General features: G+C 34.6%; 1 protein-coding gene across 1 annotated transcript in view; it reads right to left on the reverse strand.

Moving 5' to 3' along the window:
• Nucleotides 1-26,599, reverse strand: part of LOC150100010 (scavenger receptor class B member 1-like) — a 135,795-nt gene that overhangs the window by 70,743 nt on the left and 38,453 nt on the right. Inside the window, exon 5 of the mRNA XM_090402579.1 lies at nt 9,350-9,441. Within this exon, the coding sequence (XP_090258705.1) occupies nt 9,350-9,441 (92 nt within the window). The remainder of the gene's footprint in view (nt 1-9,349; nt 9,442-26,599) is intronic.

Below are 26,599 nucleotides of genomic sequence, written 5' to 3' on the forward strand. Positions count from 1 at the left end.
ATTTGGCGTGAACCGAAAAATCATGTAGATGACTGCTAATTTTGTTTAGTTCAGACTTCTGGTTATAATAAGAATAAGAAAAAACATGTGTATCCAAATCTCGACTCAGCAATTTGGCCAGTTGCTCATTCCAATGAAATAGCCGTGCCAATTTATAAAGGACTTCCTTTACTTGAGAATGAGCACGATCGGGATATGCCAGATGTTCTTGAGGAGCAAGACCCGGATGTTGATTTAGACAATGAAAATTTAATTTTTAGTTCTGGACCGCAACGTAATATTTGGGCCTATCAAAGGAATCATCGGAATTGTTAGCTTCGAGATTAAATGAAAAAACTTACTGGAGCAAGATACAAAGGTAACTTTTTATCGTAGCAGGGAAAGTAATCTTGTACAATATTTTAAACATGAGTGTGGGTTTGTTTACTGTAACAATGTGTCAGGTTTACCTGAAATGAGTGTTGTACAATATCATTCAAATGAGTGGCGTTTATTTATCGACAGTTCAACCAGAAGTCTCAAGTGTGTCTTACTACACAATGGGAATGTATATGGCTCAATTCCTATTGGCTATTCAGTCCACTTAAAGGAAACATATGAGGACATTAAAAAGGTTCTGAAGTTATTAAAACATACAGACCATAACTGGATCATCTGTGTGGATCTTAAAATGGTGAACTTTTTACTTGGCTTTCAAAGAGGATATACAAAGTTTCCGTGTTTTCTATGCTTCTGGGATAGTTGAGCTAGAAACCAACACTGGAGTCAGAAACATTGGCCTCTTAGAATATCCTTAAATGTTGGAGAACAGAATGTTATAAATCAACCTTTAATCGACAGAGAAAAAATCATTTTTCCACCTCTACGCAAACTAGGTCTTATGAAGCAGTATGTTAAAGCTTTAGATTTACAAGGTGACTGTTTCCAATACATGTGAAAAATTTCCACGACTTAGTTATGAAAAATTAAAGCTGGTGTATTTGATGGACCGCAAATTAGAACTTTAATGAGAAACCCAAATTTCATCAACTCTATGAATGAAATTGAGAAAGAGGCCTGGACTTCATTTACGATGGTTGCAAATAATTTTCTTGGAAACAAAAAAGCGTGCAATTACAAAGATCTAGTGGAAACTTCCAGCGCCTAGGTTGCAACATGAGCATAAAGCTTCATTTCCTATACAGTCATCTTGATAGATTTCCTGAGAATTTAGGTGCTGTAAATGATGAACAAACCAAAAGATTTCATCAAGACTTAAAAACTATGGAAGATTGGTACCAAGGAAGATGGGATTCTCACATGATGGCTGACTACTGTTGGAGTATTCAAAGGGATTGCCAAAACAGAACACATAGCAGAAATTGCTACAAACAAAAATTTATTCCCTGAAACTCATGTGGAAGTAAAATTGTTATTTTTTTATAAATATTCTTGTAATTTTTAATGAATATTGTTAAGTAGTTATGTATCTAATTATCGGCCTCTCTCACATTCAAAGCGCCAGTACATGCCGTGGCAGGTTCTTACGCATTTATTCATTTACTAACAAGCGAGAGCGGCAAGCACTCCGATTCTGATCTGCGCACCGCTTTGAATAATAGGCTATATCTTCGGGAATTTTTCAAATTTCTTGATAAAAAGTTAGGAACAGATTTTTAAAAGTTCATACTTTCAGAAAATAATATTAAAAAATCGATTTTTTTGATCCTCTAAATAGTACTGCCTCCTTAAAACTATCAAAAACTTACAAATTAGCAAAAAGAAAATGCCATAGAGGAAAAACCTGATGTGATAGAGAAAAATGGGTTTGATATTTGAACACCCAAATTAGTAAAAAACAAGTTTCATATAAAAGTCAGCAAAAATTGTGGACTGTGTAATCACTTTTACATTTGCCCTTTTTGTTGACTTACAGTTACATTTAATATATAGATACATTAACTTCAATATAAACAGTTCTTATTTTAATTTGCAAGTTGTTATTTCTTTTAAAACATAGTTAAATTGTGCCAAAATGATAAGTATGCTTATTCAATGGAAAATTTCTGCTAGACTCTGGAAAGGTGACGTCATTTAGAATGAGGTCACCTATTTCAGATCTAACAATATGCAATAAAATGGTCAAGATTGAATCCAGATGAACGTATAGAATTTCAAGCTACTTCAAGATGTAATCGTTTTATGAACAGACGAAATCTGGTAATATGACAAAAAAACGAAAATTGCTCAAAAACTACCAGCAGATCTTGACCACAAACTTACCAGTTTCCATAAATTTATTATTCAGTTGAGACACGGACAAAAATTTCTTTTGTCAAATATTGGAAATATGGATAAAACTCCTATGAGCTTTGATGTGATAAGCAATAAAATAGTGGAATCTAAAGGTAGTAAAAGTCTGCTAGTTCAAAGTACAGGTCATGAAAAAACAAGGTTTACAGTTGTGTTGTCTTGTTTGGCTGATGAAACCAAGTTAAAACCAATGATCATCTTCAAATGTAAAACTAAACCTAAGATAAAATTTCCTTCAGGTGATTTTGTACATTTTCACGAAAAAGGATGGATGGACGAAAATTATGGATAAATAATGTGTGGAACACGCGACCAGGTGGTATAATGAAGAAAACGCAGTTTATTCATTTTCGTAACCATTTAACTGAGAATACTAAAAGTCTTCTAGAAAAAAAATAAACACAAAAATTGCTGTTATACCAGGTGGTTTAACATCTATATTGCAACCACTAGACGTCTACTTGAAGATACCATTTAAAGATCACATGCGAGAAGAGTGGAATAATTGGATATGGACTGGTGAAAAATCATTTACAAATAGTGGATCTATGCATGCTGTATCACTTGATATGTTGTGCAATTTTGTGATCAAAGCATGGAATAAAGTAAAAGTAGAGACTGTAATAAAATCATTTACAAAGCGTGGTATCTCTAATCTTATGGATGGTATAGAAGATGATCTGTTGTGGGACACTGATGACGATGAAAATGAAATCAATTCACCGGATTCGAACTGGGATCCATATGACAATCATTTAAACAATGAATCTGAAGAACTATTTTCAACAGATGATGAAGAAAATTAACATGAAAATTTAGGTTAATAATTATTATTTGTTTTTTAAGACTTACATCTTACATTAATTACATAATTTTAAATAAATTTATGTAACCAAAAATTAATTTTATTTGTTTATAAACACTGCCTAAATGTTCATCCAAGAAATTAAGCTTCCCTTTTTATACTCGCCGTATAAGATGACCCATGATTTCGAGGGATTTTCTGTAGTATTTGAGAGTAGTCTTATATGCTGACATATACAGTACTTAAATATCTTAAGAATTTTGGCCAACCTGCCACTACTGAGACCAATGGGAAACACCAATTATCAACAAGACAACTATAGCATAACTTAGGCTCATGTTTTCTAAATTAAATTTCCATTGTATAGCATATTATTCTAGTGTCATCTTTAATTTCTATTATTTCAAAAAATTTCGAAAACCATAATCTCATTATATTGAACCTATTTTTGGATAAAAAATTACAATTTAGATAAGCAAAGCATATAGCTCTGACTCTTAAAGAATGACAAAGAATTTGAAGAAATGATAGAACTTTCCGATGTCCAATCATCACTTTCCTGAGTTTTGTTTAACAATGACCCCACATACATGAAAGGTCACAAGATCTATAACACGTCCCATGCGAGCACACCTTGTTGGTGTTATCTAGTAATGTGATACCTAGAAACAAAGCTGACCTCCTGCCATCATTTTGCTCCTTCATAAACAACCAAAGCACATTACCTCGTACCACATCAGAAACAGTAGTACATGCATTCTGTGGTGCATGTAGATGTAAAAATAATCATAATTAAAATTCTGAATATTTTTACGAATTATTTATGTTTAAAATGTTTATTAGTTTTAGTTTCATAACACGCATTGTCGGCATTTGCAATGTGCCAGTTATTAAATTGTTTTGTCAAAAATGATATGTAAAGAAGTTAAAAAATTGATGTACTTACTAGATTTGATATTTGTATTACTTACAAGAATTTTATTGCAATTTAAAATTATCAAAAGTTGTGTTTTACGATGACATTCTCTCGTCGCTAACGGAGACAACGTGTCAGCCATTATTTTTACCTAACTTCTTGCTTACCAGTTTCATGGAGTGCGCATGCTCGCCGAGAAGTTGGATGTGTGATTGACAGCTGACAAATTCGGTATCGAAGTAACGGGAGAGTAAACAAGATAGCGTTCGGGAGGAATTTAGAACTCAGGCCGGCAGATATTTAGGTTCGGAGGAACTTAAGTTTTTTATGTGACAGTCGGATGAAAAATTAATAGTATATTCCAAAAAAGGAATCATGGAACTATTAAGTTTTAATGTGGAATAAGTATGTGGATAAATAAAGGAAAATATTGCTATATACGTTTTAAATGGAATATTGGAGGAAACGCTAATTGGAAGATTTATAGGAGATTCCAAAAAGGGAATCGTAGAACTGCAAGTTTTTTTTAAAGTGGAAGAGTCAAGACTGTCAATAAGAATTAGTGAATAAAAGAAGAAGTTGCTATTTACGTTCTAAAGGAATGTTCGAGAAAACTCTGATTAGGAAGTTTCATCTGTATTAAGGATGCCAAATCTGACTATTAATTCTACTGAAGAAAAGAGACAGAATTAAGTCAGGAAGAATTAATGTGTGTTACATAAGTGATGAGAAAGGATCCTGTAAAAATGAAGAATAGAGTCATATCTATTGTAAAGGGCCTTGACAGAGAAAGAAACTGGCTATGAACATTTTGTGATTGTGCAAACAAAGTGTTTAGTCTAGTCTTAAGTGCAAGTTTATTTTTAAAAGGCCTTGGATCCAATTAATTTTGTAGTTAGATATGTAATATTTGTTTGAAGTGTGTGTGTGTGTGTGTGTGTGTGTGTGTGTGTGTGTGTGTGTGTGTGTATATATATATATATATATATTGTTTTTGTTTTATTAAATGTGTTTATTTTGTATTTGGTCTTGAGTCAGTGATTATTTGGATTCTGAAAGGAAGAGTTAAGATCATTGCACCAATTGGAGTGAACCCTTGTGCATATAATAACATATAGGTACACTTGGAAATAAAAAAAATAATCGTTAGAAACAGAGATCATCTCTATGGTAGGATTAATATTAAGATAATATCTATGAATATCATCTATATATAAAAATCCACCAAATATTAACACCAGAAACAGTACTACATGCATTCTGTGGTGCATGTAGGCACTTGTGCCACATAACAACTGCCATGTGGGGTGCTTCACATTACTAGGTATCTGCCTGGTTACTGAACAAACAGGAATGAGATGAGAACAATTTGAGACTTCACTGACTGAACTGTGTTCTATATTAGTGTGTGCATATACACATGCACACACAGAATATGAGACAACATAATCAAATGTCATGTGGCTGAGACATTGCTTAGCCAGATAAGACTGTTTTTAGTAAGGAAAATAAGGTCTTAAGTTCCTGTGAAAGACCACAGGATGCATGCAGTACTGTTTCTGGTGTGGTAGGAGGTAATATGCTTTGGATGTTTATGAATGAGAAGAATGATGCCAGGAGGTCAGCTTTGTTTTTTTTAGGTGTTGTTGAAGTAGTGCTGTCTGGATGAGAAATAGGAGAAAGCACAGCTGGGTTAGCTGAATCCAATGGTCATTTACAAAGGAACAGGAGATCATTTGTAAAGGATAACTCATTGTACAAGAGGCAAGTTTTCTTCATTTGGCCTTTTCAATGTCAGATATGGATTTGTTGTATTTGACGTACTTCAATGTAAGCCAAGAATGCGGCTGGGATTCTTATCTCAAGCCACTTCTGTTATGCTGAATTTTCTCTTGGACTGGCTTGGCATACCTGATGTTAAATCATGGCTTAGATAATGGGCAGAAATTCCAGAAAGGATAATTTTGCAACTCACCATGAAAAGGAAGAGCAGAAGTTCTCTGAAATTATCCTTGCTTAGTACTGATGTAGTGCAATACAAATTTGGGTCCTTTGACACTATAACAGAACCAAGCAAAGTACTGTTGCAGTGTCAAAGGACACAAGGTTGAGAATGACAGGGGAAAAAGCATTCTGTGGGGAAAAAAAAAAATAAGATTATGGTTTAAATTCCCAAGAGGTCACACCTCTGTAGTATATTTGGAAAGAGAATTAGTTAAGAAAAGATCATGGGTGAGTGGAGAGGATTATCTGTTATTCTGGTTGGTAAATGAATGACTTTTATTATAGCATTGCTTATGGCATATATTTCTGAATCTCTTCTAGCTTAGTTAGTGGAATGGGAAAAGGGAAGCCAGATGGAGTTGCAAATATTAAAGTCATTCACGATGACTTTATTGCTGATAAGTTTAACTGTAGCTAGTCAAACTTCAGGGATAAAAAGTAGAAGAGGTTGAAGTGATTTTCAGAATCTGGAGTGGCAAAAACAACAGATGAATGTAACTGAAGTGGACAAGGAAACCTTAAGACAGAGACTGAGAGAGAGATTGTTTTTTGAATTATGACTGAAGCAACATGCAAGTGCTACCCTTGTGGTGGAAGAAGTCAAAGCATAGTTTGGACCATCAGGATATACAATAGTTGGTATCTAAGGTTCAGATTAGGTGTCAGATTGATGTGCATTTGTTTTTATACTAAAAATGTTGGTGAAATGTATATGTAAATAACATTTTTGGTAGGATTTTGTGCAGTTTTACAATTTTGAGAGGATTTTTTTTTGTTTGGTCTTATTTTATATTAATGAAAAGCAGACAAAATCTCTCTCTCTCTCTGTTGATGTAATAATAATAATAACAACAAATTCCAAGCAATAGTCAAATATACCTTATGATATCTGACACTTAAGTTATTCAAATTAGCCACAAAAATATCATTAAAATCATTATGGAAATTATGAATATTTACAATGGGTAACAAGGATGTGAAATTAAAATTCATGCTGCATTTTGACAAGAAATAGTACTACAATATCCCCATGGTTAAATGCTATCATGGCCATTAGCATTGGATCCTTGATGGGAATGTTTCAATCAATAGTATACATTATTAACCCCCCCCAAACATCAATACAGCTTCATAAAGCTTAATGTTTTGCTGAATTTCCAACTAGTACCCTCAGAGAACACACAAAACAGAGTATATAGCACTTAGATAGTTGTATCTACATGCTATGTATGTAACTGAAAATGAACCAATGTTTTTAGAGGGGCCAGATAAAAATGAAGTGCATTCAGAAAAGGTAAACGTCTTAGAATGACAATTACCCGACTTTTATAAGGATGTTCCTGGTTTACAAGGAAATGTAAAAGAATTTCTCTAGTCTAAAACATATGTTTAAGCTCTTCCTGTCTAATCTGATGAGTGAGGAGTTTCACAGAATCCATCATTTTTGAATGTCAGCAATAAATTAGTCATTTTTATTAAACCTGTTGATATAAATGAACTGATTTATTTAACTCTTTCTTTCATGTTTTAAGTTTCCATCTTATGGTGGAAAATTAGCACAGCATGTTGGAATAGAAGAAATTCAAATATTGTCGTCAAAAAATGAACACACAATTTAGAATTGAAACATGATAAGGACACTCCAACCATGTAGGAAACAACAATATCAACATTCTTCCAGGTGGATGGTGAGAAAAGCAAGGAGGTGAAGTCCATAGTAAAAGAAATATTTTAAAAGTTTCAAAATTTCATTTATTATTAGCTAAATCAAATATCACAAAGACAAGACAAATATAGCCATTAAAGTTTTCTTTATTGAAACGCACAGCTCATAAGTGAAAAAACTGTATATTAATGCAAAGTAATGGCAACAACCTTAAGAATTAAAAGAAAAATAGTTGCAAATGAATCTAAAACTTTAGACATGACTGACAAAATAAATTCTCTAAACTAAATGAAATAATCAAAGCATTTAAGACCAGCAAATCAAATAAAAGTAGACTAATGTATAATTTGGACTCCTTAAAGGTGCCACATAAGTATATGAAAATATATTGGTTTGATACATGAAGAATAGCAATTTACAGAAAATGAGATAAAAAGTGAAACGAACACATACTGAAAGAATTACACCCAACACCAATAATTATTATTATTATTATTAGAACGGGCAACTCCAAGGAGTCCTTAGACTCATCGAGGGAGGCCCTAACATCATGTCTAGAACAACTATTCAACATTCACATCATACCATATTCATATCATATTCAACATTCACATCATACCTCACCTTGAACTCATTTACAGTCATGGCACCCACAACAGACTCTGGCAACTTATTCCACTCATTCACCCACTCTCCAAGAAAAAAACCTAGCTCTAACACCCTTGCCCAGCTTCCATGGATGGCCCCCTAGTCCTCCCACCATCAGTCCTATTCTCAAAAATATCTTCTGAATTAATCTTATAGAAACACCCTTCAGTAATTTGAATGTCTCAATCATATCGCCCCTTTTCCACCTATCAGCCAATTTCTGCAACCCACAAATCTTCAACCTGTTCTCATAAGGTTCATTCCATAGACCTGCTATCATCTTGGTCACTCGTCTCTGCATCCTCTCTACCTCCTCCCCATCAAAAAGAAACCCTGGCACCCAAATCTGGGCACAGTAGTCTAGATAGGGTCTTATCAAGGCTCAATACAGAAGAACAATAACCTGTTTGTCTCTGCTCGTCAAAGTATTTTTCAGCGACCAAGTGATTTGATGAACTGATTTAGCCACTTTGCGATGTGCCCCCCTAAACTTCAACTCCCTATCCATCAACACTCCCAAATCCCTGGCCTCGTCAATCTCCTAGAGTACAATAATAAAGAGAGAAAAACACAGAAACAAAATGGAAAGAACATGTAGAACAAATGTTATATGAAAAGTACTTGAAGTTAAAATTATAACAGGATGAAGAAATAAACAGGAAAACAAAACACTGGGCTGAAATCAAAACAAGCCACCTGATTTAAATTTATAAAAAGAAGAAAAAAGTTGTCTTCTTTTATGAGAAGAAATGAAAATTTTCAAACTGTTTATTTTTTATAAACTACATCTGTATCCATTTTATTGTTTATAAGATATCAGATCTTATAATTTTATAAGATATTGTTTATAAGATATCATCTTTATCATTATTCAATAATGATAAGGATGATATCATTTCAAAAAATATAGCACATATTATATTTGCAAGTAATATTTTTATTTCCCATACAAGTAATGGAATAAAGTAAATAAAATTCTTTAAATATTAAGTAAGATTACTTAAAATTATTAACTTACTCTAATCCATTCCATTTCTCAATAAATCCATAGTTATGCATTCCTCCTTTACCAGTGTGAATATTGAAAATTCCACCATCAGAATTATTTTTCTAGTTAAAAAAAGTTACAGGAATTGCAATTATTATGGCCCTCTTAATATGAAACTTACCATTTTGTTTACTGCTTTATGTATGTTTATTATTTTGCCTGCACATATTTAAAATCTCATGTACATCATTTCCAAGTTCTATAGGCTAGAGTCATCATATCATTTAGGTATCTCTGACTTCTCTCCAATAAAATAATATATTTTACTTTGAAAAGAATGTTTTGAAAACACACACCATTCACTTATCTTTAAAATAAGACAAAAAAAATTGTAATACAAAAGAAACAATATTAATTAAATAACTATACAAAAATAATTATTTACATTAAGAAAATTATAAGAGATACCTCTCTCACACACTCCATTCACTTTAAGTTCAGGAATAAAAAATAAATAAAAAAAATTCTAAAAAAATAAATAAATAAAGGACACAAATTCCTTCACTAATTCTCTCTAATATAAAACAACTATAGTTTTTCATTACAGTCAATAAACAACAACATTCCTTTAGTAATCCTCTCTAGGATTTAACAACTAATGCAATCAGTTCCAGTTTAGGAATAATGGCACTGGTTCAAATTAGCATGCATTACAAAATAAATAATATCCTACCTCTGTAACTTGAGTACACAAATATCTTCAGGAATATTTATTTCACTCCAGAAAGTTAAAACATTAAGAATAAACTGTTTGCTCTACAGTTCTCTGAACACAATCTTCACATAATGTGTATTTACTTCCTATCCTTAACTAATTACTTGCTTCTTGTCTTGAGTATTCTGTAATAGGGCTACTAACCCAGTATTCTGCTTGAGATAAAATTTTCATTCCATTCATCAACAAGAACAAAACACAGAGTTATAATAAATAAACAGTAGACATTTCTTGTGTTGGAACTTGTTTTCTCAAAACTTGAGTTACTTTTATTCTTTACAACAAAACTGTGCTTTATGATGCTTTCAGATAAATCTGTCAGTTTCCGAATGTTTATAAACCCTCTCTGTCAAAAATGGCTCCCTATAATCACCATATTACATTGCCATAAAGTTTCTTCTTCTCTCTCTCTCTAATTCTTTTCTGTGCATGTGCAATCTAGCTTCAAACTTGATGTTATTGGCTGAAAGTGCAGTGCAATACTTGAACTCCATATTCATCTCTTGCTGCAATTATGTAACTTGGCCAAAATCAGCAATACATTACAACATAAACCAAACTTACAATTCATTTTAACAGTAACATTTTATAAAATGAATTACATAAATTCTTTATGCAGACAAAGATTCAAATTTAATTACAGCACTAAATTAAATTCCTCTGGGTATTAAAGGAGCTATTACATTATTATAATGGGGGGTACATTTTTTAACCCTATTTCTTCCCAATTCTTTTATTAATACATAAGTCACCTAATAAAAAAATAAAAATATGTATCTGAATGAAACTTATACCCCATGGTCCTTTTTCTCAATTTCTTAAAATAAAACAAAAAAATATGCATGTGTTTGCCAGGTACTTAGTGTGTACATTAGGGCTACTAGTGGGCAGGTAGTCGCAAAATACAGCCTCTCCCTGTCAAGTCAACCACACCTTTCACAGTGTGTGACCTGTCTCCACAAAAGGAGCTCTGGTGAGCATGCTTGCTGCAAAATATATCTTCCTAGTTGGAGAAAAAGCTAATTAGACCAATCAGGTAATAGATGACTTTCATCATCTAGTGAAATACCATCACCCACCTTATTGGAGGCCTAAAAAGGAAAATGTCAAGTTTGGTTTCCAGAGCAAGGAAAGTCCAGAAACTTACTAGTCAGATAGCACATAATCCTGCTGCCACATACTCTGCCAGGCTGTGCCTGGCAATTGAGTCCAGGTAGTTATGTGGGAGGCACTGTCAATGCCACATTATGGCATGGAGACTTGTCGATCTCTGTATGGTGTCACATCCAAGAGTATTTCCTTACTGCATATCTCCCCCCTCTTTTCTTTCTTCTAACCATAAACAAACCAATAAGGAAACGTACAAACATTGACAGCGACACTGTAACTAGAAGTCTACATCAAAAACCAATCTCAACAAAAAAAAAAAAAAAATACGAGTTTTAATTTTCTGGAAACAAAGAACTCATTTTCACATTCACTTTACCATCACTGTGGCATAAATAGTACTTTTTTTTGCATAAATAGGCTTACTTTTTTTTATTATCATCATTGGGGTCCAATACACCACTTCTAAATCATCCAAAGTACCACTTTTGGTGCATGCCGCATAGGTTGGCCATCCCTGCTCTATCTAGTAATATTCATCTGCCATATTGTTTGCATGTTTGCAGATGATGCGAAGCTGGGAAAGGTTATTAGTAATAGTGCAGATGTGGTAGCCCTGCAAGAGGATTTGAATAAGATGAGGAAATGAATGGGGTGTCAGTTTAATGCAGCAAGATGTAAGGTCTTGAGATAAAGAGTCATGACAAGGGGCCATCCCTGGAAGTTATGAAAGGAAACTGTGAGAAAGAGGGTGAGGAGTGGTTTCTTTGCATGGAGGGTGGATGAACCATGGAATGCATTGCCTGATGGAGTGGTGAGAGCAAGAACGGTCAATGCATTTAAGGAGTGGTATGATAGACTGTGTTTCCTAGGAGGGACCTCCCTCAATGAGACTTGATAGACTTGTGTTTCTTAGAAAGGACCTCCCATGATAAGTCTTTTAACTCCATGGAGGCCTGAATAATAATAATAATAATATCTACCTGTCTCCAAACTCTAAGAACCATTCTGATCTCTTCACCTTCCTCTGCATGAAGCTCGACCAGCTGCAATCTAGCTATTCAAATAGTGAAATAATCTTCAATGGTAATCTTAATGTCCACAACACCAAATGGCTCCCTTTTTTCAAATAATACCAACCAAGACAGATGAGATGCAGCTTTGCTGTAAGCAAAGACCTAATGTAAATCTTACATTTGCTTACCTGAATTCCTGATAACTCTCTTCATTCTCCCAATAACCTTGATCTTTTTGTAACCAGTTCTGTATCCAGATATACCATAGAGGTAACCTCACTCTCAATAACTCAGATCACAATCTTGCACAAATCTCTTTACTCAAAGAAAACCCTTCTCAACCATTCCCAACCTTTCATTCTTTGGTACTACAAGAGTGAAGTAGTATGACATCATTACTTCCACTCTTCTGGAAGTAATGATGTCATACTACTAATCATTACAGAAGTATGATGTTGGTGACATACTTCTGGAAGTAATGATGTCACCAACTGAGCAAGTCACAAAAATTATCTTCACCATAATGAAGGCCTTCATTCCCCATTCTACCCAAAATTCTCATCCACTTTTCAAATCCTGGTTGAACAAAAAGTGTATACCAAAGCAGTCAAAGAAAAAATAACAGCTTACTGCAGGTGACTTGCACCAAGAACTGCAGCATTATATTCAGCCTATCTATACTGAAGTGCATGAAATAAACATCAGCAAATCCAAATTGACTTTATAATGGCCAACAGCATGAAACTCTTCTGCTGTTAGACTTTTCTAGCCTGCATGCCTTGAGTTTGCTGCTGGCAAATGGAAGAGATGCCTTTTGGTTCCTTGCTAAGGGCATTAGATGGAACTTCTGCTCCATCTGCACTTTCACTTCTCTCATTCAAATGACAATGCTGTTACCACACCTAAAGACAAGTGACCTGGTCAATTTTCCTCCAACTCCTGCAAAGATCACCAATGCACAAATCACCTTCTTCCATACCAGAATTGAGCACTGTATGTCTCTTAGTTTTTCAGCAAAAAGACATCAGAAGAATACCAAACTTGACACTAAATAAGTATCTCCAACTGTACTCAAACATTACACTCCAGAGCTGACACCCATCCTATACCATCTCTACTTACTTGCCATTTATCCCAACAAGCAGAAGTACCCATATATCCAGCCTATTTGAAATAATAATAAAAAAAGATGCTCTGATATTTGACTACTCACTAACAGCATTCACCTCAGCCCTCTCCAAAAGAACAGAGAACTTCTCCACTATCTCAACTAAAGGCCCAGTTAATCATCAATAGTTGTAGAAAAGGTTTATCACTTGGTTGTAAAGTGAATAACCAAGTGAAAATATTAAAGTTCTATGAACTATATTTGTGTAAGCAAACGATTTGACAAAATACTAATAGAAATTAGTCTTTTGTCAAAAAGAAAACAAACAAAACTGACTATTTACTACTAGTAGCTGATTTAAATGCCAGAATAGGAAACAAAAAATACAAAACTAACATAGGTAAATTTGGCAAAGATGCATGTAATCAAAATGTTCATAGACTGTGTAATTTTGTCATTTATAATAATATGAGAATAATGAATTTAGTGTTTAAACACAAGGAAATACATAAATATACTTGGGCAGCCAGAGAATACAAATCAGTAATTGATTATGTTATTGCAAATTTTAAATTAGCACAGTTAATTTTAGATGCAAGAGCATATTGAGGCTTTGAATTAAACACTGATCATTATATGGTATCAGCAAAAATTCGATTTAAACCAAAGTGGCTAAAAATACATAAAATTGAAAATTCTTACCAGCCTAGTTATAAAATTTCTTCATTACAGGATCCCCATGTTAGACAACAATATCAAAAATGCACAAACTTAAAAACAGAAACCACACATGAATCAAGTGACATAGAAGAGGAATTGGAAAATTTGAAACAAATTCTCACAAATGCAGCAACAGAAACCTTAGGAATAAAGCACAAATGGATTAGAAAAAGAGGACTACGAAACTGGAAAAAAGAAATAGAAAACATAATAAAAACAAAAAAGGACAGTTACCAGAAATGGCTAAATTCCAAAACGACAGAAACAGAAATAGAGTATAAAAGAAACAGTGTAATTGTGAAACGAGAAGTAAGGAAAAAACAGAGAGAGAGAGAGATGGAACAATTTCGTAACAAAACTAGAAAAGGATATATTGAAGCCACAACCCAAAATCTATAAAGTAATAAAATACATGAATAAAGAAATAAAAGAAAAGATAAAAATACAAACAATGGATTTAGAAAAATGGGTGACCTATTTCTAAAATCTCTGGAGAGATGAGAACAATGGAATAAAATTTTATAAAACAAAGAATGACCTAACAGAAAATATCACAATGTTAGAACTGAAAAATACAATAAAGATGAAAAACAGAAAAAACACCAGAAGACAATATAAATATAGAATTATACAAAAATGCTGGTGAAAAATTTAATGAAAGATTTCTGAAATTTTTTTAATGTGGTTTGGATGTCAAAACCAATTCTACTATATGGAAGCAAAACATGGACCATAAAAAAGAAAGATGAAAAACAAATTCAAACAGCAGAAATGAAATTTCTCAGAAAAACAGCTGGATATACCAAGTGGGACCATAAAACAAATGAGGAAATTTTACAATCCCTGAATATAAAACCAATTAATCACTACATAAGACAGTATAAACAAAACTGGATAGAACATTCAAATCCAATGGATAACAGCAGACTACCAAAAATATTATACAGATAAAATAAATGGTAAAAGAAGAATCGGAAGACCAAAAAAAGAGATGGAATGAGACCAGAACAGGCCACCTGGCCTAAAATCCATGTTCGGAAGAAGTATAAACAAACATAATTTGTTACTCAAAGAATAGATTACTTATATACAACTACCCTAGCATCCCATAATGCAAAAGAAGCTTTCTTTAATACATTGGTTTGCATTAAGAGAAGAATCACTACTGAAACTGGATTTGACCTTTGAGGTTATCACTGAGAGCCAGACTCAAGAAGATACCAAAGTTGAAGTAATGCAAGTCATAAACCAGATACAATGGATGGGATGTCTTAGTTAACATAATATACCACTAGAGAAGTGCAAGGAAATGTTTGGAGAAACATGCTTTTGCTCTTGGCATTTCCAGAGCTTTTTTTTTTTTTCTTTTAAATCGCATCTGAAATCGAGGTCTGGTAAACAAACTATCATTCTATGGTACCTACTGGAAATGGATAGCCATCTTTTTCTCTGGTTGTTCACTAGATGTTATGGTGAGTATCTCTCACTCAAGTTTTGACACCAATGCAGATGTCAAAAAACTGTTCTTCCACTTACCTCTTTCGCCTATATTTAAATAACCTACACCACTAATCCTATTCAGTTTTGTTGATGATAATACATTCCATTCATCCTACTAATTTGACAAATCTTGAAAAATGCTTAGACATGCCAAGCTTCAAGATAATTTGAAACCAGCACCCTTAAACACTGATCTCCATACCATTCTTCAATGAAGTGAGGACAACTCTGTAACCTTCATTGTCTCCAAAGGAAAACAATGAAGGTTACAGGAATGAGGCGTCAAAAAGGCAAATGCAGCCTTGCCTTTTCTCTCACAAAAGGGTCCTCAGCTCATCTCTTCTTATATTCAGTGATACACAAATCACCAGACAGGATCAGCTTTCTGCTTGAACTGACATTTACCTTCAGCCTTTCCTAGCATACAGTATAAAGCTTGAAGGGGTGTATGTGGACCAGGGCCTGTAATTTTGAAAAGCTTAGGAGACAACTGGGAGCTATAGCATGGAAAAGAGGAGTTGAGTGGAAAGGTGCTGCCTGGGCATTGATCAAGGACTATTTAAACAGCAGCAGCAACGTTTGAGGGTTTCCAAAAGTGAAAAAGTAAGAGTAAAATGGATGAATGAAGAGATTAAGCACGAAAACTGGAAGAAGGCACTGTGAAGGCAACAGAAGATGAATGTTCATAATAATCAGTTGCATGCAAAGTACAAATAGTAGGCCACACTTGGTAAAGACAGCAAGAAGTGCAGTGTGAGCACAAATTAGTCAATCAAGCTAAAAAAAATTCTAGTGAGTTATTTTGATATGTATTAAATAGAAGGGAAAATGACTATGGGAGGTTGATAATACTTTACATTGACATATTCTTAACTAACGCAGAGCCATAAACAAATTAGTTAATGAGCGAGTTATCAGTGTATTCTCATGAAGGTGACATCATGAAAAACAGAGGTAGTGTTAAATCTGGAATGAAAGATTCAATTCGTTAGTGAGCATTTTATTCGAGATTTAACTAGGATCAAAAAAACTATATAAAAAGGAAATGCTTATACATAAGGAATAAGTGAAATCTCTAATGTATTAATATTGTAAGTGATAAATTGTAAACTGTCTTATAAATAACATACCAGAGTCTAAAAGGTGTTATTGAAGGTTACTTTAGGAGAAAGTTTAAGCCAAGTCCACTTTAGCCTAATCGGCTTTTGAACATAATCCTGGGGCATCGCAATGCGAAGTCCGAGACACATGTATGGCACCCACGTGATGGGAAGCATATCGAGGAGAAGCGTAGGGGATTGTGCAAAAAGAGTTAGGTGTCATGAGCAACCAGTGACGTAGTTGGGAGAGTGAACTAGGGGATATATAAGGATTTGCCAGCGAATATAGCCCTCTCTCAGTCCTCAGTTCTTTGTGGTGTCTCTCTCCCTTAGCAGTGGGTTCCGATGGAAGTAATTCGTGGCGACGGCTAGAAGAATGGTCAACGACAGCTACAAAGTCAGGTAGTGATCCGTTTCAAGCATAGCAGTGGCACAGCCATGCAGCCAGCGGAGATCGAAGCCTTATGCCTAGTCGTACATGCCTATCTGTCGAAACAGTGTCATTAAAGTTACAGAAACAGCGGTGATTCGTGATTGTAATCACTGGTGGTAAGAAGTCTGAAGAAATTACATATAGCAGACTTAGGAACCTAACCGAACGGAAACAACAAGCACTGATGTTAAGCCCACATAGTCGGTAAAGTAGAAACTTTAATTTATTTCATGCTGAGAACAGGATTAGAACAAGTGAAAGTGCTAACCTTATAAGTGATAGGACCTTTTTATGCCTGTCTGGACTATAGTGTTTTACTTTGTGGCTAGATGTTGTATTTCCAGAAGTTCATTGTTACTAAGTTATGCCCATAATAGAATTTTGGTATATTGTAGTCTAATCTGGGAAGTTGAAGGATTGTTCATTTATATAACTGTGATGAGTTATATAAATCCATGGTTATATATAGATCCATGAAAGCTGGGCAAGAGTGTGGTTAGTAAGGGTGTTAGAATAAATTTAGTTTATTCCTTTATCCAAGTGTGTGCAAACAAAGTTTGCGTCTGAAAGTATCTTCAGGACTGGGGTAAAGGGGTACAACACCGGGCAACTCCTTGCAAAGGTGGAGCAATCTACCAACACTCCTATCTCAGTATCTACCATAATGCAAAACATATCTCCTTGCAGATATGTATAATGTAATGTTATGCATTAAGGGAAGGGCTAGTTTCTACCTTTATTGAGGTATCTTCAGTGGGAGCCAGGCCCAAGTGGAGATACCAAGGTAGAAACATTAGCAAGGTCATCTCCTCCTATAGGAGCTGCCAAACAGTGTGCCACCTTTTTATTAAATTACTCTGGATTTAGAGAAAGATGTTGAAAGTTTATTTTTCACTTGGTCAGACTATAATAAATTTAGTTTAATCCTTTATCCAAGTGTGTGCAAACAAAGTTTGTGTCTGAAAGCATCTTCAGGACTGGGGTAAAGTGGTACAACACCGGGCAACTCCTTGCAAAGGTGGAGCAAGCTACCAACACTCCTATCTCAGTATCTACCATAATGCAAAACATATCTCCTTGCAGATATGTATAATGTTATGCATTAAGGGAAGGGCCACTACCCAGACTAGTTTCGACCTTTATTGAGGCCTCTTCAGTGGGAGCCAGGCACAAGTGGAGATACCAAGGCAGAAGTATTAGCATTCTGGGTAGTGGCACTTGCCTTAATGCATACCATTATACATATCCGCAAGGAGATGTGTTTTGCATTATGGTAGATACTGAGATAGAAGTGTTGGTAGCTTGCTCCACCTTTGCAAGGAGTTGCCTGGTGTTGTATCACTTTACCCCAGTCCTGAAGATACTTTCAGGTGCAAACTTTGTTTGCGCACACTTGGATAAAGGATTAAACTAAATTTATTATAGTCTGACCAAGTGAAAAATAAACTTTCAACAAGGGTGTTAAGAGTTGGGTTCTTTACTTGGAGAGTGGTGAATGAGTGGAATAAGCTGCCAGAGTCTGTAGTGGGTGCTGTGACAGTGAATGAGTTGAAGGCAAGGTATGATAGATACTGTGTGAATGTCGAATAGTTGTGATGAACATGATTTGGGGCCTCCCTCGATGAGTCTAAGGACTCCCTGGAGTTGCCCGTAATAATAATAACTTAGCGAGAATTAGATTAATTGATCTGTTGGAAATATTTTAAGTGACTAATTAGTTATAATTAGATAGATTGTCTGAGAAATTTTGAGATATTCTTTTATGAACAAGTCATTATATGTCTAAAGCAAAATTTTGATCTCTGACAGGAATATCCTTTTTGTATAGGAATCAAGATGGCTCAGCTGTATTAAATAAATTTTTCTTGATTCTGAAAAAGAGCGCACTCCAGATCTACAACAATAGGAGAATTTGGCTCTCGCCCAGGGCATTCTCTTTGTACCATTCTACAAGAATGGTACATGTGATCTATTAGAAAGAAAGGTGCCTAATAAAAATCAGTTCTAATTAAGACTAAGCACTGTATATTAGTGGCTGGAATAGGAACAGCAGAACAATTGGTAGAAAGACTAACTAAAGAACTATAGATAAGATTCATAAAAGACAATAAGGCACAACATACTATGATATAACAGTAGAATGTATGTATGTAGGAAGCAGGAATTATATGAGGAATTAAGTAAACAATGTATAAGGTAGGGATGGACAATATATCACCAAGGAATGTTCTAGGAAGTCAACAGCACCTTTGGCAAACCAGTTTAACTGGAGTCTTGCAGAAGAGCAAGTCCCAAAGCAGTGGAACGAGGTGAAAAAATTATTCCACTTCACAAAGGGGGGGGGGGATTAAGACTGAGGCTATAAATTCTAGTCTGGAGTATTACGAGACTGGTGAGAATTAAAATTTAGAAAATCGCTTGATAACAGCAGTATTCTTTAGGATGAGATCAGCATTGGTTTGTTATGGGGGGGGATAAAGCATTAACAATCTAATCACATAATACAAAAAAGGTTACAAATTCACTGGATAAAGGAGATGCATATACAGTAATATACTTTTTTTTTCCCAAAAGGTCTTTGAAAAACTGCATGTGACAAGCTGGTAGCTAAATTGAAACAGATGGGATAATAGACTAATGAGCTGGATAGTTAATTAGTTGTCAGATGGTATCATCAGATTGTGTATGGAGAAATAGTATCTGAAAAGAGGCATGCCACAGGAATCTGTTTTGGGACTAATATTGCTCACATTTTGGGTGGTGCACCAAAACCTCATTAAAAATTCTCGATAATGTCTCTGGACATTATCGAGAATTATATGGGGTGAATGGAACATTATATAGAACAATTACATAGTCTATATTTAAGCTGTCAGTCAGCAGTTAGAAGGAAATACAGGAAGATGGTTTGATATAAAATCAGGGGTAAGACAAGGATGTACCTTATCTCCACTCTTATTCATCATCTATATGGATAAAATTTAAAAAAAAAAAAAAAAAAAAAATTCAAGCCTGATATTGGAATTGGAGATGCCAAACTTAGCTCTTTCCTTTATGCAGATGACGCTGTACTCCTAAATACATCTAGTGCAAGTCTCCAGGATTCACTACACTTAATAACAGCTGTAACAAATTTGGCATGAAAATCAGACCAAAACTATGAAAACATGCAAAAAAAATTGAACACATCAACTATGTTCCAAATGGAGAACCTCTAGAACAAGTAAAATATTTCAGTTTTTAGTGAAGATGACAAATCAAATATGGAAATAGACACCAGAATTGGCAAAGTTGGTATGGTGGGTAGCCAGCTGAATAAATTTATATGGAATAAGAGAGACATTGGTGTTTTGGCTAAACTAACAGCATACAAGAGCATTTAAGCCAGTTTTAAGTTATGGATTTGAGAGTTGGGTTAGAAATAAAGCTTGATCAAAGACTAGAGACCACAAATATGAGGGCGCTCAGAAAAATTAGAGGAGTTGAACTGATAGCATCAAAGGCAGAATCATATTAAAAATAAAGTATTAGAAAGGAACTTAACATTGTTAGCATTCAAGAATGTGTGAAAGGCCACTTAAATAGAATGGTTAGCAAAACAGGTGTTTGATGACAGAGACCCAGAGACCAAGGTGTAGGTGGATTGATTCAGTCAGAAGTGCCCAAGTATGAAATGTTAGATATGACAATTTTGGACTGCTCACAAGTAAGATTGGCTTGGAAGAAAATTGTTGATAGGAGATTAACAATAATGTAAACTTAATTATGTAATACTGTCAGAGTAACCTGAAGATGACAAATCAAATATGGAAATAGACAACAGAATTAGCAAAGTTGTTCTGTTGTCTATTTCCATATTTGATTTGTCATCTTCAGGTTACATGAAATACGAGAGACATTTGTACCCCCCCCCCAAAGGTGTGGGAGATACAAATCAGGCAATTGATGATGAAGCCAAGTAACTGAGTCATGAAGGCCAATGAGCTTAACATGTCAAAAGGAAGGCAGCCAAAGTAACCGAGGAAATCAGTGTATTGCATCTCTGTACATGTTAAAGAAATTTTTGAATGCCCCCTAGTTAAATTCTATTATTTCACATATGTGATGGATATTTCAGGAATGATACCAAACTAAAAAACATGATAGAAATATAGTTATTAGTATTAAATGAAAAGTCTACTTATCCTAAGTAGCTCAGTCAATACAGACAGTTCTTTGGTTGGGAATGGAGTTCAAATCCTGTATTAGGACAAAAAGAATCATTCAGGACTTTTCAAACGAAGGCGGCTTAGCCAGTCTCATACAGATGTGGCACAGTTTTTATACTAGAAATGTTGGTTTTTCATCCTACAAAAACTGGCATAAATGGCCTGAAGAGCACAAAATTTATAGCCTTAACATACATTGCACACAGGAATAACCTACCTATCATGAATCAAATTTCTAAGAAGCCTTGCTACTTAGTCATGACTACTGGGCTTAACACAAAGAGAAAGGTTTTTTTTTTTTTTTGTAATTTATTACCTATCTAGAAAAATATGTTCAATGTTTCTGCCTATTTTCATAGTTTTGGTCTTTTTATTGCTGATTTTCATGCCAAATTTGTTACAGTTGTTATTCAGTTCAGTCAATCCTGGAGACTTGCACTAGACGTATTTAGGAGTACAACTTACATAAAGGAAAGAGCTAAGTTTGGCATCTCCCATTCTAATAATCAGGCTTGATGCCACTTTCTTTCATAAATGTTATCCATATAGCTCAGGTATTCTCAACCAATGGTATGCATACCACTGGTGGTACGTGAGCCACTGCCTTACTGGTACATCTAATATCTTGAATTAAATACAGTGGTATGCCACTGGAAAAGGTTGAGAGCCCCTGATATAGATGATTAATAAGAGTGGAGATAATGTGCATCCTTGTCTTACCCCTGATTTTACAACAAAATATCTTCCTGTATTTCCTTTAATTCTAACTGACAGTTTAAATATAGACTATGTATTGTTCTATATAATGTTCCATTCACCCCATATAAATCTCGATAATGTCTCTGGACATTATTCAGAATTTTTAATGAGGTTTTAGGTGCACCACCCAAAATGTAAGCAATATTAGTCTCAAATGATTATTATAATTCTATATAAAAATGATACAGAAGAGTGGAAAGTTCTGATAAATGCCTAGAAGAAAAATGATATTAAAGTAACCGATATAACCACAAGAAAGAACATGCTAATAGAGTATGAAGGTAACTTATGTTCTTATATCCTCTTATGTTGTAGTTATATCAGTTGCTTTAACCACCTTACCAGCAGGCCCAGCGCAAGGCAGGGGCAGAATGGGCGAATGCTGCAGGCGGAAAAGTAAAAGGGCGGAAAACTTGGAGTTTATGTTACAATTATACTGGAGGCAGAAAAATTTTTTAAAAAAATATTAAATTTATATATAGATATTTATAAAGATAATTATATTTTATTCTAATTATATAAGCTCCAAATAATTATTTTTATTTTGATAATCCCTGGGACCAGTACCATCGACAGGGTGTAGTATAGAGGCAGCCTGCCTCATGGCACTGCTTAACACTCGGGCGGCACTCGCATCTGATCTGACAGATACATGCTAATTGTTAACATGAATATTCTTTAACCTATCTATTGTATAGGTTGAAAGTCATGAGTATCTGCATGTGAGTATATTAAGAGTGCTATTTTGCACTTTTGTTGCTGTCAGTTTGGTTTAACACGTGTTATGCAAAAATTTATGATATTTGACCCTGCTGAGGTCCTGGCAGATCTGACAGATACTTGCTAATTGACATAGATATTTTATTGTATAAGTTAAAGGTCATGACTAGCTGCATGTGCGTATGTTACAAGTGATATTCCTCACCTTTTTTTTTTTTGCTATCAGTTTGGTTGAACTTTTTTTTTGTAAAGGTTTGTGATATTTGATAGTAAATTACTGCAAGCTCCAATGTCAATATAGCTCATAAATATAAATAAAAATGCTCAGATTATTCAGATGCTGAACAACAATGTGAAAATACAGCACAGAATATTTATTAGAAATCTCGTAATGCAGTTAGTGTCAGAAGAAATAAAAAGGTGTTCAGAAATCTCTACAGGCGTGAATAGACCTTTACACTTGAAACTTCAATTTCAGACATAATTTGAAGGAAATTCTAATGACGACATAGATACGGCTCCCTCGACAAGCAGAAAAAGAAATACTTTTTGCAAGCATTGTAAAGAGTATTATGCTTTCAGTATTGTTTGTGATGACTGTTATGACAGTAAATCCAACTATTGAAGATTCTGATTAATTAATGTTAAATGCATTTGTTTAGTTTTATTTTCTTTCATTATCGATGTTTGCGTTATTTTGTAACAAAAATTTTTATTCTTTATATTTCTTTGTTTCAATAATTTCTAGATTGTAACTGAAAATAAATAAAGCATCATGTATTCCTGAAATAGAGAGCCAAAGGCTTATTTATCATACATGTCCTGTAGAACAGCGCTTCCCAAACTGTGGGACACATCCCCTTGGGGGGGGGGGGGGGAAAGTTTTGTTGAGGGAGCAGTGAAATATTGAAAACAAATTTAAAATATTTTAAGACTAAGTAGTTCTTTTTTTTTTTTTTTTTAATCTTAAAAGAAAAACGCATTTAATTTTTATTATTTCTTTTATGTTTTTTTTAATATTTTAATGGAAAAAATCGCACATCAGTGTTCGTTCACAAATTTTGCTTCCTGCATATTTCAGCGCTTAATGAATATTAGTAAAGATATGCTTATTCATATAAGTTTCATTTCAAAAGGTATTGATAAGAAGCACAAAAAAAAGCTTACAAACACAAAATCTTGAATATAAACAAAATAAATATTATAATAATATATGTCTGTATTACAATTTTTTTTCCGATGAGGGAGGGGCCCTTTACATCCAAAAGTTTGGGAAGCACTGCTCAGAAGATGTGCTTTACATTTATGGAAAATACTAAGGAAAGTGGTCTGAGGCTTGCTCAACCTTTACTACAAGTTGCCCATAAGGCACTACTTATGCTTGCATCTGAAGAAACTTTTAGTTTCTATATATTCGGCAATGAAATAATGTTGGATTCAATATTCACTTAATTTGTACCATTATGTATTATATTTGCAGTGTTTTTCTTTATCTTTTTTTGCATTTTAGCACATACTAGTAATGAATGTATCTCTCAGATAAACCATGTTGTATGCTGAAAAATTACCGCTTTGAGCTCCCGAGTGTTAATAAGGGCACTCGTTCAGCCGTATTATTGCAACAAGATATTTTACAAAAATACAGCATTTAGTTTACCAAATAAAAAAGGTGCCATTTTCCATTGACAGTTAAATGTGTTTATCATATCTTATTAATAAAAAAATTATAGTCATACATACATACTAAAACTAAACATTTTAGACCCACTTATTAGATACTGAAGGAAACAACCCATAAAGTATCATTCGATGTGAAGCCTTTAAAAGGAATGTGGAGAACTAACCAGGGCTTCTGACCTAATGTCCAATCCTCATCTTCTCGTGGTGCACCCTGTTAGGTATCTACCTGGATACTGAACGAATGAGGATAGGCTGGCAATTTGAGATTAAGCCAACCAAATTCTATTCTTATTGGTTAAACCACAAATAAAATTATGGTACAACATGACAAAATTTCATGCCGGCTGGGGCGTCGTCCGGTTAAACAAGGCCCCCGTTGTTTTCGCCAAAGAACTAGGGCGAACAGCAAAAAGTCAGCTACTGGAACAAATCTGAAAACACACCCCCAACCCAACATCAGAGTTAAAGATCGGTACTATCAACATAAGAAACCTGAATGGCAAAGAAATGGAGCTAGCGGAGGAATTAGATAAGTACCAGATCGACATAATAGGGGTGACTGAAACAAAAAAGACAAAAACTGGTGAGATCTTTCTGAGCAATAAATACAAAATGTTATATTTGGGAAATGACAATCAAGGAAAGGAAGGAATAGCTATAGTATTCAACAATAAATATGAGGCTAATCTTAAATGGCAGGCAGTGTCAAGTAGAGTGATGTGGGCAAATATAAGAATTGGGAACTGGACAATGAGATTTATTTGTGCCTATGGTCTCACAGAACGTTCTACTAAGGTAGAAATGAAGGAATTTTTTGATGCTTTAGAAAAAGCAACTGATACAATGAAAAAGGAAAAGTTGGTCCTTGTTCGGGATCTAAATAGCAGAGTAGGAAATGATTGTGAGACATACTATTATTATTACGGGTATCTCCATGGAGTCAGTAGACTCATCGCGGGAGACCCAAGCTAGCAAAACAATATCTGTCATATCTCTTCTTGAATTCATTTACAGATGAAGAGCTCACAACAAAGTCAGGCAATGAATTCCACTCATTCACCACCCTCCAGGCAAAAAAACCTTGTTCTGACACCTTTGTTAACCACACTCTTCTTTAATTTCCAGAGATGACCTCTTGTTCTTCCATCACTATCACACAGCTGAAACATTTCCCCTGCATCAATCCTATAAAAACCTTTTAGTAATTTGAATGTTTCTATCATATCCCCTCTTCTTCGCCTATCAACCAATCTCTGCAATCCACAAGCTCTCAATCTATCAATGTAGGGAGCATTTTTTATATCACTCACCAACTTGGTCACTCTTCTCTGAACCCTCTCCACAGCCTCCTCATCTCCAAGGAATCCAGGTGACCAGACCTGAGCACAGTAATCCAAATGTGGAAGTATCAATGCTTTATAAAGGGGAATAATAACCTCTTTATCTCTGGATGTCAGTGTGTTCCTCAACAACCAAGTAATCCTATGTGCAATCTTGGACACCTTAGCAATGTGTCCTCTGAACTTCATCTCCTTATCTACCAATACCCCTAAGTCCCTAGCCTCATCAATCTCTTGGAGTACCTTTCCATCGATGTAGTACACAGCTGGTAATCTTTTAATCCCAAAATGCAAGACTTTACACTTTTCCACATTGAACTGACATCCATTTTCTTTTGCCCATTTCACCAGCTTATTTAAATCCTCCTGCAAACTTTCAACATCAGCTTGATTTTTTATTGCACTACACAACTTTGCATCATCAGCAAACAACTGAATATCTCCCTTTAAGCCGTTTCCTATATCATTTATATACAAATTAAACAACATTGGCCCAAGCACAGAGCCCTGAGGCACACCACTGGTCACCTGCCTCATTCTGGACTCGGCTCCTCCATACACCACCTTATGGTATCTCTCCCTGAGCCATTCTCCTATCCATATCACCAATTTAATATCCATTCCCATCTGCTCCAATTTGCGTAACAGTGTTCTATGGGGGTATCCTGTCAAAAGCCTTAGCAAAATCCAGAAGTACCACTGTGTAGCCAGTTCCTTTGTCCAACTCTGATGTTATTCTATTATGGATAGTTAATAGATTGCTAAGGCAGGATCTACCTTTAACAAAACCATGTTGGCCTCTATAGAGTATCAT

The sequence above is a fragment of the Typopeltis vanoorti genome, chromosome 13, assembly GCF_054136105.1.
Source record: "Typopeltis vanoorti isolate ZY-2024b chromosome 13, IOZ_Tvanoo_1.0, whole genome shotgun sequence".
Classification (NCBI taxonomy): Eukaryota; Metazoa; Arthropoda; class Arachnida; order Uropygi; family Thelyphonidae; genus Typopeltis; species Typopeltis vanoorti.